Consider the following 15,209-nt stretch of genomic DNA (forward strand, 5'->3'; position numbering starts at 1 on the left):
ACAAAAACACATGGCTTCGCTTCAGAAGGTCTCTATTAACTCTCCGGAGCAGTGTGGAGCACTTTTGTGATGGATGGATGCACTTTTTTATGGACTTTATGGCCAAAACAGAAACCGCCATTCACTGCCATTATAATGCTTTGAAAAGACAGGACATTTTTTAATAAATTAAAAAAAAAAATTCTATAAGCACATGGAGTCTTACTGTTCAGAATCGTTACGGTAATTACGACACAGCGTGCGTGAACGCACCTTTAGTTCCTCTAAAGTGGACGAGGGAAACGCCCTGCTGGAGAAAATTGCATTCGGTCACCTGAAACCCTTACACACACACAAAGACAAATAGATGGGAGAGCGAACATAACATTGTCTAGTGCCCTTTAAGTCCCATTGTATTTAAATTGGACAGTTTAGTGTGGTGTTAAGCCCCATTGATAAAGGTTTATGAGAAAATGCAATTTCAGGTACTATTCAACAAATAAGACATTTTACCTTCCCTTCATTTCATTTGAATAGAGATGGATTGTAGGTTATTTTGGGAAGCTGTTAGCAAATTGCATTTTCTTGAAGGGATTGAATTGGAAAATCAGTCGACTTGCCTCAGACCCTTCAGCTCAAAATCTCATTTGGTATTCGTTTTCATGCTGACGGCTTCACTGTGAACTTTACCTAAAGGGCAGAAGATCGTATGTTTGTCTCACATTTATGTTTCTGTATTGACTATTGATAATATCTGATACACGTGTCTCCACTTATCAAAGCAAAAGATCAAAGCGGGTTTGAGGACTGCTCATGCGAATCATTCCGAGAAAACATTGATATTTTCCAAGAAGCACCTGAACTCATTAAAAAAGTATCAAATATAAGGAGGCCATACATCAATATGTCCGTCAAATGGCAAGACATTTCCTGGAAACAATTTCCCCTCATAGGAAATAATCATAAATTGTCTGTCATTATTTCACCTGTGCATCAAGGTCCACATGCAAGGGATTAAACTGTTATGGAAAATGACTGCAGGGTTGCAAGGACAAAGAACAGAGCATTAGAGAGGGGGGAAAAAAGAACTAAATAATTGGCTTGGTAGGCGCACTTTAAACGAGGAGACTTGGAAAAACAAGGACAAAAACATATTTTGATAAATTCTATTTCCGTCTCAACAAAAACTGAAAGATAATATGCCACTGTTTTGACCAAAATAAAATGTATTCAAGCAAGCAAATGTGTTAACATCCAACTGCAAGTCAAAAGACATGTCTGTTTACCACACATGCACTGTAACGGAGCCCCTATACATGTAAGCAGAAAAAAAACACACACAAAAATGATGTAATGTATGTAAACAAAACTTACAAACACATCTGAACATTCATGGATTTAATCTCATGTTTGCTTTGAAGAAAAGTAATGTACTGTTCGAAATATATTTTTTGTTTTAAATGCAGAAAATAAAGAGAAAAAAAAACTTAAAAAAAATTATCATTGTCATTGTCTGAATTTCATTTAAAGGATTTCAAGCGAACACTGTAATCTGTTTGTATAATTAATAACTGAGTATCATTTAATTTAAGGATTTAAAGTGAGTATTGAATGCTGTATGTATATAACACTCAAATAAAATTAAATTAAAGATTTAAATGAGCTTTGTAAACTGCATATATAATAGAAAATAAACCTTGGCCTGCAGCCTACAGACATTATCTGGCAGTGACATCTAGTGGGCAACAGTGAAAAGTGTGGCTGCTCGGGCAACATCAAGGTGCAAAGCTGTCATTTCTAGCCTGTTGTTTTTTATCGGGAAGATTTAAGCAGTGAGACCCAATCAAAAATAAACAAACAAGCCAAAGTTATGTACGGTGTTTTTGGATTGTTTTGCTGATGAATCTTTCCAAGAAACTTCAGTAGACATAAAAGTCCAGACAATTTGTGCAGTGGATCTCACGAAAAATGCGTATAAATATTACGAGTGTGCAATGTCGTAACGTATACGCCAAAACTCATTTTGGCGTGCATATGATACCCTGTTTTTCGCGTGCATATGATGCGCACTTTATGGCATATTATACATACGAACCCCCCACCCCACCACCCTAAACCTACCCAAGAGAGCGTGTCATATAGACGCCATAAAGTGCGTATCATATGCGCGCCAAAATTATTTTTGCCGTATACATTCCACGACATTGTACACTCGTACTATTTATACGCATTTATGTGTGATCGAGTTGGAAATGCAATATAGTATACTGTTTTTTCAGTGGTGTATATCAATAAAGTCCGTAATAAAAGTCTGTATAAATGTTTTTATTACCTTAGACGGAGCCATTTCTATCTCCATACACTATGGGTCCTGCGTTCACACCAAATGCGAATTTGGAGTGAGTGATTTCCATGTTAAGTCAATGTAAAAACGCCTTGATGTGCGTCTGGAGGTCCTGCGGCGCGTTAGACGCATTTAGCCATTTTCGCCTTAGTCACGTGTCCATTTTGTGTGAAAGAGGCGAATTGAGTTAGCCTGACAAGCCAGACCCACATCAAGATGTTTGGTCTGGAAACTCACCATAGACAGGGCTCAATCCGAGGGGCGGATAAACGGTTGTCTTTCAAACTCCCTCTGCACGCGATAGGATAGCGCTACGACCAACCAGAACAACGAAGGTGAAGTGGAGCTCGTTGACAGATCTTTCGCCGTATCCGGACGGCAAACCTCCGAACACATCTTCCCTTCTTAAGAATGACTTCAGTGCCGTTCTTTGTTCTTTTCTCAGAGAAAAGCTTAACTCCAAGTCTTCCAGAGTCGCGGTCAAAGCTGATTCGAAAGACCGCCGTTCGCCAGTTTCTGTGTTTACTAGAAGCACGCAAGAGCAACTCGGCCTTCATTATGTTATGCCCCGCACATCGAGAGTTAGGCGTTTACAGCTCAGAAGTGTATTGAGAGTTGCTAGACGACACTCGCGGCAGATTAGATTTGTTGCCGCTAGGGTGCGTCTAGATTTCTAGGCTAGAATTGTGTCTTGCGTGTGTAAATTTATTTAGTGCTTTTTGTGCATTCACACATTTGAAGTAAATTTGAGTTGGAAATCTGAACTTTGAAACAGACAACCGCCAAGCAGCACTTGCCAGTTTAGCCTCGAACATGCTACCAATTCGCTTTGGAGCGTGAATGGATTCAAAATGTTCACGCGTCTAACGTGTAAGAAGCATATTTTGACACTCAATATATGTTCGGTGTGAACGCAGCATTACAATGAAGCCGCCATTTTGCACCGTCATGTTTCTACAGTAACCCCAAACAGACAAACTGCTCTAAAGAGAACTAGCTACTCTCTGCTGTCTCAGATAACGACATAGCTTCTCTATGTCCTTCGAATGGGAGGGGCGAGGGGGGAGTGGTGGGCGGTTGCAATTCATAACCTCGCCACAAGACGAATTTTGATACTGAGTGTGCAGGAAGAGTTGTTTAATAACACTTTGAAACTTAGCAAACTGGCAGCTCCAATAGTAAGATGAAAAGATGTATCTTGAACTCTTGGCTGTCCTTAAATAATGGGATATATTGCCTTATTTAAGGGTAAATATAGGGGTGATATCAGACACAGCCATGTAGCAACACTGATGAAATGAGAGGTCACAGGTGTGCGTTTAATAAAGCAATAAGCCCTGTGAAGCCATGGTTTACAGCGAAGAAAGAACAGCTGGGGCATTGTTAAAACCCACTTGTTCTAACTTCACTGTAAACGGCTTCGCGTAAGCTACAAGACTCTAATAAAATACCGGATGAAGTAATACTGATAGGTCACAGGTGAATATTTGTGGCTCAACCAATCAGAAACAAGGACTGGAACCGTCCATTTTATAATATCATGGACCGGTTTCACAGACAAGATTAAGATTAAGTCAGGAATTTAATGCCGTCTTGTTTGTGAAACCGGAGGAAAGAGTATTTTACAACGCCTTCAAAAATGAATAAGTCAAACATAAATTAAGGACTGGAAGCAACATCGTGTCATATTTCTATTTCTTATGGATCTGTTGATTATTATTTCTGGTTAGGGCTGTCTGACTGGAAGAGATTGGGAAAAGAAATCGCTTCTTTCTGCCTGTGGTAGCAGAGAGGGTAAAGAAGCGGACTCAAGAAAGGGGAGGCCCTGCGGGGCAAAGGTAACGTCCCCTACAGGAGCCTGTCTTGTCCCCTACAGGAGCCTGTCTTGGACCCACTTGTAAGGTCCAGGAGACATTTCGAACCAGCTCCATCTCAGATAGGGGTACCCGAATTTACAGAATCAGGCAGATAGGGATCTATTTCTCACCATTTTATTTTATTTTTTTAATTATCCTGTTTTTTATATTTATATTTATTCTTACACATGGTATTCTTATTTTGTATGCATATGTATCACTATTTTAATTGATTTCTATGTAAAGCACTTTGATTTGCCATTTGGCATGAAATGTGCTACAAAAATAAACTTGCCTTGCCTAGTGTCACCCAGATCTGGGACGCGTGCCATCCACATCTTGCTGTTTGGGAACCGTTAATATATATATATAAAAGTAGAACAGTCAATTAGTGGAAGCAGGCTGGTTTTAGAGGCCAATGAATCTACATAAATACCAATTAAACAACAACAACTGCCGGTCATCCACTTTACAGAAGACATCCTACCTCAAAGTTCAAGAGAACATTCTACAGCTAACTCTAACTGCCCATTTTTTAAACCCATTATCTTACTTACTTACTTGCTATGATTCAAAAACATTTTGAAGGTAGTTCTTAAGAAAGGTTTTGGTCATTGCTTTTTAAGGCGCCTATGTTTTTGTACAAAGTGGAAAGGACCCTGAATATTTAGATTGATTGTGTGAAATGTTAACATATAACATCTACAAGCTGGTATAAAAAGGAGGTGTCATACATTTTAACAATGGAAATTCTGTTTTATCTTATAGTACGTCCAATCTTGCAACAACAATCATCAATCTTGCTGACCGTGCTGGAATTCATTAGTTAGATAAATGGACTGGTGTCAAAAAACAAAACGAAAGCTTAGCAGCCAGCAAGAATTAGGAGAGAGAGAGAGACATCTAGTGGTTAAAAGAGTGGAAACATTTAAAGGGTTTGGTTCACTTTACAATGGAAATTAGCCCATGATTTAATCGCCCTCAAGCCATCCTAAGTGTATATGATTTTCTTCTTTCTGATGAACACAATCATATTTATATTAATAAATATCTAAGTTGTATAATGGCAGTGAATAGGGGAACATGCATTTTAATTAAGCTTAAAAAAGTGTGATCCATCATAAAAGTGCTCCACACGGCTCCGGAAAGGCCTTCGGAAGCGAATCAACAGGTTTAATTTTCTTTGTAAGTTATGGAAGGTGGTCTGGCGGGGGATAGATATTTTACTTTATAAAGTTTGAAATATGGAGATTTTTCTTCCAAAACCCATCAATTTGCTTCAGAAGAGCTGTGTGGAATACCTTTATGATGGATGGATGGATGGATGGATGCACTTTTTTGAGGTTTAAATTTGTGGGCCCCATCACTGCCTTTATAAAGTTATGAAGAGCCAGGACATTTTTTTTATATAACTCTGATTAAATTCATCAGAAAGAAAGAAAGTCATATACAACTATGATGGCTTGAGGGTGAGTAAATCATGGGCTAATTTTCCTTTTAAAGTAAACTAATCCTTTAAATTCCATGTAATTTGTTTCTAAGTCATTGGCTAAAGGTTAATATAAAACGATTTGATTGTGGCTGTGAGGAAGAGTTTAATCATAACATCAGTTATACAATAAAAAATACAGACTTTTGCTTTAAACAAAATATTGCCGACAAGATAAATTAAATACCACACAAGTCTGAAAACAGTTATTTGAACCACACACACACACACACACACACACACACACACACACACACACACACACACACACACACACACTAATATTTTCCATCATCTCAAACACAATAACAACTACATGACTAAGCGCTATATTCACTTCTTTTAGCAATTTTGTCAAACAATTTGTGAATGCAAAGATATTCAAACAACTCTGCATGCAGTAAAACGAATGGCACGGCAAGAACAGGAATCAGAAAGATCAGGAAAAACAAAACAAAACTAATGCATAGAAGCATGAATAAATAACCACAGAGCACAGGCAAATCATATAGAGCATAAATATCAAAGGTCAGGGGTATGTAGTACAAATGAAGAAAATTAAATAAGCAACAACAAATAAGCACAAAAGCAGATGACCCAGAAATACATGTTTATTATGAGACCTTCTGGATAAAATTCATAAAATATTCCAGGCCTCTCGTCTCCAGAAATAATGTCCAGGCCTACCGCGTTCACCCGATTGAGTATGTTGATTGAATTAGAATTCAGCCACCAAAAAACAATCTCAGAGTCATCTGAAGTATCACCGGAAGTGTACATGGAGTCTGGAGTCGGTCTAGAATCTCCTCCCTTTTTTGCTTCCTTTCTTTCTTCCTTTCTCCTCTAGAACTCATACACACCCGTTTCTCCTTTTCCTGAACTTCATTTCTTCTGGTCTCCAAGAAAATACAACATCAACCTCAAATTTCACTGCCCTCTCATTCCCGTAGGTAAGTTGGTCTGGAAGCGGATTTTATCATTGTGAGAAAGAGATAAAGATGAATATACAGAAGAGAGGTATCTGTGATAGTTTCCTTTGGTTGGTCTTGAGATATAATCCAATGACCAACATATAAGTTAGCCAGTCTATATGCATTAATTTTCAATTATTTAATCATTACATTTTTGAAAATATATTCAGCATCTGTGGCTAAGAGCTCAGTTTTCTGCCTTTGTGTGAATGATAACAGAGATAATTATTTGACAAAGCAGGAGAGAAACAGTCTGGAAGACTCATTGTTGGGCAACAGTGTTCTTGAAATGGTAACACAACCAACATTCGCAATTAGATAATTTGTAGCTCACCATTTAGGGTGTGTTCACACTTGTGGTTTGCTTGGCTCGGACCCAAAAAAAAAAAATCTAGTCTTGGTCCACTCAGTGTTTCGTTCACACTGGCATTTTAACACCAGACCTAAAGTTACCAAAACTAGGAATATGTTCACAACAGCAACAGAACTTACCAAACATCTGAAACAATGTTGTGTTCTGGCCTAAATGCGCACGTTGTATGTGTGTAGCTACTTATGATGGTATTTTGACCAGCTGAGAACTCTTGAAGAGCTTATAAAACGTGTAAAGGAGTCAAAACATTACACACAAACCAAGATCTGGAGTCAGGAGACGAGGTTCTGACGCCTGTACTAAACGGTGATGGGCAACAACGTGACTATTGGTACAGGTATGATTGAGAATTCTGTTCTTTTTAGGGTCTCATCTTCCTGTTTTTGGTTCTTTTACATGTCTTTGGTCTGTGTTGCGTTCACATTTCAGTCGAACCGCACCAGAGTTCGATTGAAAGCGGACCGAGATCTATCTTTTCGCTACCATCTCAACCAGGGCAGCGTTCACAATTATTCAAATGAACCGCACAAATAAAGCAATCTCACCAGGGTTCGTTTTAATCCCACCAAACGTGTGTGAACACACACTAAATCAGTGTTGCATGTACATGTATAATGTAGGTGAATTCAATGTGATTGGGAAACTATTTGCCCTTGAATGGAGTGGGGAAAAGTCTGTAAAGAAGGAAAATTGATTATTGCTGTCATTCTTTTGCATCATCTAGTATTTACTGTAGTCACTAGTTTAGCCCCAACAACACAAAACTAGCTGGAATAAGTCTAACTTCTTCAAAACAAAAACAAGTTTGACAGAAAACAATATGTTCGTTTTTCAGGACACAATAACCTTAACCATAAATGAGGGGAAAATTCTGTGTAACTCAATTTGATTTTCAAATGGAAGACTTACAGGTTGTTTTTTTTACAAGCTATACCTCATATGTCTTCCTTTTCTGGTCTTGACGATGTGGTGGAAAACTAGAGTCTATTTCCATGACCAAAAAAAAAAAAGGAAAAGCAACGCAAAATACTTTACAAACAGAACATTTCCATGTCGGAAAGAAATTTGGATGGACTGTGGAAATTTGAATGGGTCTTGTCAACATTTTTTTTGTTGGCATTTGCATTGATGTGTGTGTAGTCCAAGCACCTAAGAACTAGTGAACCTCACTTGTGACTCATTTTCTGTGTCATTCTGCTATGACTTATCTTTAGGGAACCAAGAATATGGATAAGAACGAAGATGCCGCGTCGGATGACTTGGAAACGGAGGAATATCTGGAGGATTTGGAGGCTATAGAAGCTTTGGAAGCCATTGGCACTCTTGAAACTGCTCCACCCTACCCAGGTCCTCCAGTTGATTACGGAGGAAAGGATGCGACCCATAACCCAGGTTGCCACTCATCTCTATATCCCAATATTAATATGGCATACACCTCGTACCCAGAGCCCGGAGTCAACCCAAACTATCAGGGAGGTATGTTTCTTCTGATAAACCTCAGGGTGCTTGTTGCATGCTATAATTGGTGTAGTAAATTACACATTGAATTAAACATGAAAGACTGAAAGAGTATTTCCATGTAAAATGTGTTTGATTAATATTTTTCATTTCCAACTTTTTTTTTTTTTTTTTTAAATGACATTTCACTTTTTTTAACAATTTGTGCTGAGCACAATGGAAGACAATGGTAGCACATTATTTAAAGAAAATACAATTCACTTTTTTCTTAATGAGGCAAGGATAATCTATGATTTCAGTTGTGAATATTATGTACACACATTAGATTTGCACCAGACACATACATTGGTGGAAACAAATTATTATTCATGAGAAGGTGTGGTCAAGCAAGTGCTTAAGCGCCACTCGATCATTTTAGACGTATGCAAATGTGAAATGTGAACGTTTGTTGAGGAAGTGTGAACCAGCTTTAAGGCAATGTTTTTCTTGTTTCTACCCCCTCCTGCCTTCATGAGAACTGAATTGAGCTGATGAAGATCAGTGTTTTTGTCAGAACCGAATCAACAATGAACTGTCTTCGGCTGAATAATAACTGTTTACTACTGTCTTTTTAGATTTGCTTTACGGCAGAATAAAACTCTGTTTGTATCGCTGAATTTTTCCTGTTTATTCCTGTAAAGCTGCATTAAAACAATCTATATAGCATAGAGAGCTATACAGTGCTGGGTTGATTTACTTACAAATAGTAGTCTGATACCAAACTACATGACACAAACTGTGATTAGTATTGCACATTTGCGGTAATATAATTGGACTACTGTTGGATTACTTTTAGATTACTTTTGACTAGTGCTGCCAAAATTAGCAAGTTAACGCATGTGAATTTTTTGTTCATCTTAGCCCGTTAAAAATATTTAACACAATTAACACAGCATCCTTTTTTCTTCTTTTTTTTTCGCATCCTTAGGTTAGCGTTACATTATATGATCATGCTCTTATTCAGGCAACTTTTAAACCATTCAAGCGCAACAAGCCAAAAGAGAACGTGCTGACTGTGAATGTTAATATTTTAATTAAATAATAATTTGGTTAAGACATTAAGACATTTCTTCTTATAATCTGAGCTCAAAGATAATAGTGTGCCTAACGGTCACTTGAGCTTAATAGATACCCTATTTACTACACTGGTACTGACACTGGTACTGTGGTACCCTAGTTACTGAACTGGTACTGACAATCTTTCAATCACAGTAACAATCTTTTTTAATGTTTTTCTAAAGCTCCACACCCTGGGATGTACCCTCAAGCTACCGGTAAATTACAGTTTTCGATGATCAATCTAAAAAAGTTATTTTAGTAGATAAACTACCAAATTACTCAATATTATATACTGTGAATCATTGCTCTTAGTGCAATAACACCTTTTTTAAATATTTCTAAAAGGTCCAAACCCTGGGATGTATCCTCAAACTAGAAGTAAGTAACACTTTTCAACTATCACTTCCAGACAAAAGCATCTTAAATTATTTGTAATGTTTTAATGATTTTTACAATATGGGAATTCTACCATTTAACTCTCTGGTATTGTTTGCTTGTTAGTCAAAATTGACAGAATTTGTTTCTGTTTTTTTCCAAAATGTTTTTATTTTATTAAATATTTTGTATTTGTAGGATTTTTTATGATACTAAATTATATTTATTCTGTAGTTATAATCCATTTATTTGCTTTCTGAAAATGGACCTGAAAATGACATGTCCAACTTTTGCCAACAGTTTTGATTCTTTTTAGAGACGTCACTTAGCAGAATATTGCTATAGTGAAAAAAGTTAAACAATTAAACTCTTATTTATTGTTAAGAAAAATTCACAAAAATATTTATTTTTATTTTTATATGAAACATTTTCCTAGACACAATTTACTTTCACAATTTACTTCCATTAATTTCCAATGCACTCATTTTTGACTGCAAACTATTCAAGTGTGACTATTTTTTCAGGACAATTTAACCTTTTTGAATCATGTCCATGTTTGTTTGTTATGTGTTCATATAGCAAGTGCCAAAACCTTAAAGGTCCCGTTCTTCGCGATTTCATCTTTCAAACTTTAGTTAGTGTGTAATGTTGCTGTTGGAGCATAAATAATACCTGTTAAATTATAAAGCTCAAAGTTCAATGCCAAGCGAGATATTTTATTTAACAGAAGTTCCCTTTCAAAGCCTACAGCGAGCGGCTGGTTTGGACTACACCCCTGCACTTCCTGCTGTAATGACGTCACTAGAACCGTTTGTTGACTAACCCTCCGCCCACAAGAACACGCAAAATAGGGGGCGTGGTCTCGTTGCTCTCCCACGTGGAGAAGAGCACACATGCAGCACTTGCATCTCCCCGTTATGGTAAGAGGCGGGACCTTTCCGGGCAAAGTGCGCTAAGCTGCTGTCCAATCACAACACGGGAAGCGCTGGTCCAATCAGAACTCGTTACGTGTTTCTGAAGGAGGGACTTCATAGAAAAAGGAAATCATCAGGTCGTTTTTAGGACAGAGAAAACAGCGCTGTACAGATAAGTAAATTGTGTGAAAAATACTGTGTTTTGAACTCATGTTATATTGCACACTGTAAACATAATCAAAGCTTCGCAAACACGCAAAGAACGGGACCTTTAACCCGTACACACACAATTGCTTGTGACATGATGCACTGCAGTCACAAGTGCTGTATGACTGATCTACTTTTATTTCATTTTTATTAAAAATATTCACAAATTTGTTAACTATAGCATGAAATATCCCATTAGTTGAGATATGCACGATGGGCGCCGCCATTTTAGTTTGTGCCACACTTCAGTGAATCTGATCTGTTGGATTTACAACACGTGAATTCATCCACTTCTCCCGAAAAACATGAAATTAGGTGGCCGGTGAAGTGGGAGAAGAAAAGAGTAAACTTTAAAGTTACTTACATAATAATAAAACTTGTCTAATTATAATGAAAATTAATATTATTGCTGCTTCTATAGACATCAGTTGTATTTTAAAAACTCTAAATGCATGGCTTTGCTAGTACTTGTGTGTATTCAGATGTCTGAAACCATTTGAAAACACTGAATAGTTGTTGTATATGACAAGCGCTGAGCGTGTCTGCCTCAGTGCCAGCCGTTTGAATTTTGGAGTTGATTGTGTGATGCACAGATCATTCTAATCACACCGGTGTGATCGTGCATGCGAAAGGGTTAACCAAGTTTTGTACCATTCAGATTAGATAAAACATTATAATAAACAAAGAAATTTGGTCAAAAATGACCGAACAACACCAGAGGTTTAAGTTGTTTAATTTTTCTAACACATTGTCAATAAATTATTTCCCATAGCATCCGAAACTATTAGGATAAATGCATTCTATGCAATTCTAGAACTAGTTTAGCAGCTGTTTGATTATCAACAGAGAGGATGTGGTTTATTGTGTTTATGTGCATTACAGCTGTAACAACCTCAGTGATCCTGCCTAGCCTGCGTGAATTACCTGGTCAGACCATGTGCCCTCACTGTAAAAACCAGGTGATCACTATAACAGAGCACTACTCCGGACTCATGGCCTGGCTGGCCTGCGGCTGCCTTGCCCTCATCGGGTAAAATTCAACCTTCTTACTTCTTGATAATTTCAAAGAACTTACTACACACTCTTAAAAATAAAGGTTCTTAAATGGCATTGATGGTTCCACAAAGAACCTTAAGAAGAATGGATCTAAACAGTGCCAAATCAGGGTTCTTTGGCTTGTAACAGAACCCTTTTTGGTGCTAAATAGAACCCTTTTTATAAGGTTCCATAAATAACCATGTTTTGAAAGAATTATAGGACCTTAATGGTGTTAAAAATAAAAGTTTATTTTCATTATTATTAGTATCTTAATATCATTGTTATTATTATTATTATTATTATTTTTACCTCTTTATCTGCCTGCTCTTATATCTTATTGCCTCTATTTGGGTTTTACATAAAAAACAGGATGTTTCATGTGTCATTCAGGTACTTTTATTTTATTTTTTATTGATATGGAAATTTGTAGCAAAAATTACAGTCCTCTAACAACAGTTGTTTAGCGTTACAATTAGTCTCTTTCACTTGATTATGCAAAACAAGTATGTTTATGAAGGCCAAAATGAGCAAAAATACCAGTATATGAGCCCTTTATAACATCATAAAAGGAAAACATGATACAAAGTCATTGAATAGCTTTAATTGTTTTTTTGTGAATGGTATGTTTAGGCAAAGTAAAAACAAAGCTAACAATATGGATCAGAAATTCAAGATCTCAATGGAGAAGAGAAGATGAGTATCCTTACCTGAGTAGAGCTGCTGATACATGTTCTGTTAAACTAAAAAAAGAGAAAAAGACATGATTGGTACGCAACCAGTTACAATTTTTATAGTTAAAATTCATAGACATTTTAAGAAAGAAATCATTTACCTGTTGAGTGTGTAGTCTGTATATAGCTGCACTCCAAAAAAATCAGTATTGAGGTGGATTTGACAGTTACAGATATGAAAAGCAAAAAGGCGGGAAAAACGAACCCTGAACTTAAACACAAAGGACCATTTCATGGACTGCATTTATAAAGCGCTTTTAACAGACCCTATGGCCATCCAAAGCGCTTTACATTTTTGCCTCACATTCACCCATTCATACACCGACGGCGGTGTCAGCCATGTAAGGCGCCATCCAGCTCATCAGGAGCAGCTGGGGTTAGGTGTCTTCCTCAAGGACACCTCGACACTTAGTCAGGTGGAACCGGGAATCGAACCACCAACCTTTCACCAACCACTGATCCACTGCCGCCCCAAATTTCATCATATAAGGGGGTTCTTCAGGACAACATTATTCTAAACAGAACGGTTATGAGTAAAGTCTGTTTTTAGAACCTCTCAATTCCACAAAAAGTTATTTCGATTTTTAAAATGGTTCTCTCAGGAACTAATCACTGAAAGGTTCTTAGGGGAAGCCAAATGGTTGTTCTATTGCAGGGTTCCTCAAATCTTGCCCTGGAGTTTAGCTCCAACCCTGATAAAACTCTCTGTTTTTTTCTAATGATCCTGAAAACAATTATCAGCATGTTCAGGTGTGTTTGATTAGGGTTAGAGGCTCTTAGAGCTAAACTCTGCAGGAAAATGGATCTTGTGGGCCAGATTTGAGGATCCCTGTTCTATTGCATCACTACTTTCTAAAAGCTTTTATTTTTAAAAGTGTACTTGGTCTCCCTTATTAAATAAAATAGGCTTGTTTTTAGTTTCAATATCAATGGGACACCGTGTTGTATATCCTTTTGTCTTGTAATGCTGCAAGCAGACACTAAGAGCAGAGCGTTAGAGAGCAGCCAGTACAAGTCAATTAGACAGACTTGTGATTGATTCTCTTGTGTGTTTCGCAGGTGCTGGCCGTGCTGTCTAGTGCCTTTCTGGATGGATTCTTGCAAAGATGTTGAGCATCGCTGTCCCAACTGCAACAACATCTTGTCTGTCTACAGGCGCCTGTGATCGGGATGCAAACATGTCCCTCTTGGTCTTTGAATTGAATGGAATCTAATGGGTATAAGAAAAAGAGATATGTCTGGATTTCATTTCACAGCACTTTACAGCCCATGTTTCTTAGAAAAGTGATTTCGCTTAACTAATTTGATCACTTAACTGCTAAAGCTACAGGTAGTAAGACTATGGTAAGTGTTGATTTATTAAGATATTTACATATTGAACAAAATAGAATATTTAATAACTTTTAAAGCTTTGCATTCAACTGTGCCTGTAAATGTAGATTGCAGTTATGTCTGTTAGTGTTTTGTCAATTTAATGCATCTTTTAAAGTAAATACATATCATTGACGTCAGTCTAATATAGGGTTAATGTTATGAATGTTACAATTATTACATTTATACAGTTATATAATGTTATATTATGTTGCTATTCTACTCAGTTGTACTAATCTTCACCTTAAAATAGTGAGTTCTTCCAAGACAGAATGAGTAAACACAATGAAGCCAACCACTTTTATCAATAGTCAGTTTGTTGATTGTGACCTACATTTCATGTTGTTTGGTTTCCTGTCATTTAGACTCTTTTCCCCAGAGAGATTTACAGGGTAGCCTGATTGAATAAGTTGATTACACTGAAATAATAATGTAAAAGATGAATTTACATTCATACAGAAATGAATACATGTTTCTTAAGCCAATTTCATGGGCCAAGAGAGGAAGAAATGATCTGTATGAAAAAGTATTCAGGCTCTGTGAAATTCTGAAACAACTGTTTCAATGAAGATAAAGACATTAATCAATATTTTACATAATCTCCTCTGTTAATGCTAAAATCAATGAATCATGATCATGACATGCCAGTACTATTGATCTGTGCTCTGCAGGTTTGTTTGAGATTAAAATACATATTTGAAAAAAAATCCACAACTGTTTGCCTGCAATCTTTCAAAGAAACAATAGATGGCGTAGTACGCTATTTCAAAAGCAAGTCACTCTGTTGAACAGACAGAAAACTCATTTAAATGTAATAAAATCAATCATATATAAACACTATAATAATATTCAGTAATTCAAAAAAAGCTGAAATTAAATTAATTATAACATGAAAAATGTTTAAACAAATTAGAAATGACACAAATGCAACTAACTGTAGTCATATTGAGAACTTGGCCATATTGAGATTTCGGATTTTATTTCAACTGTCTGCCAAGAATGCAT

At 36.8% G+C, this 15,209-nt stretch overlaps 1 protein-coding gene across 1 annotated transcript; it reads left to right on the forward strand.

Annotated features, from left to right (window-relative positions):
- Nucleotides 1–6,513: 6,513 nt before the first annotated feature.
- Nucleotides 6,514–14,860, forward strand: LOC137050444 (lipopolysaccharide-induced tumor necrosis factor-alpha factor homolog). The gene is made up of 6 exons (XM_067428760.1): nt 6,514–6,618; nt 8,227–8,488; nt 9,751–9,783; nt 9,914–9,946; nt 11,947–12,094; nt 13,893–14,860. Exons 2-6 carry the CDS (start codon nt 8,239–8,241, stop codon nt 13,996–13,998), a joined length of 570 nt encoding a protein of 189 aa, XP_067284861.1. The 5' UTR covers nt 6,514–6,618; nt 8,227–8,238; the 3' UTR covers nt 13,999–14,860.
- Nucleotides 14,861–15,209: the final 349 nt, after the last annotated feature.

This window comes from Pseudorasbora parva, chromosome 2 (assembly GCF_024679245.1).
Source record: "Pseudorasbora parva isolate DD20220531a chromosome 2, ASM2467924v1, whole genome shotgun sequence".
NCBI classification, from domain to species: Eukaryota; Metazoa; Chordata; class Actinopteri; order Cypriniformes; family Gobionidae; genus Pseudorasbora; species Pseudorasbora parva.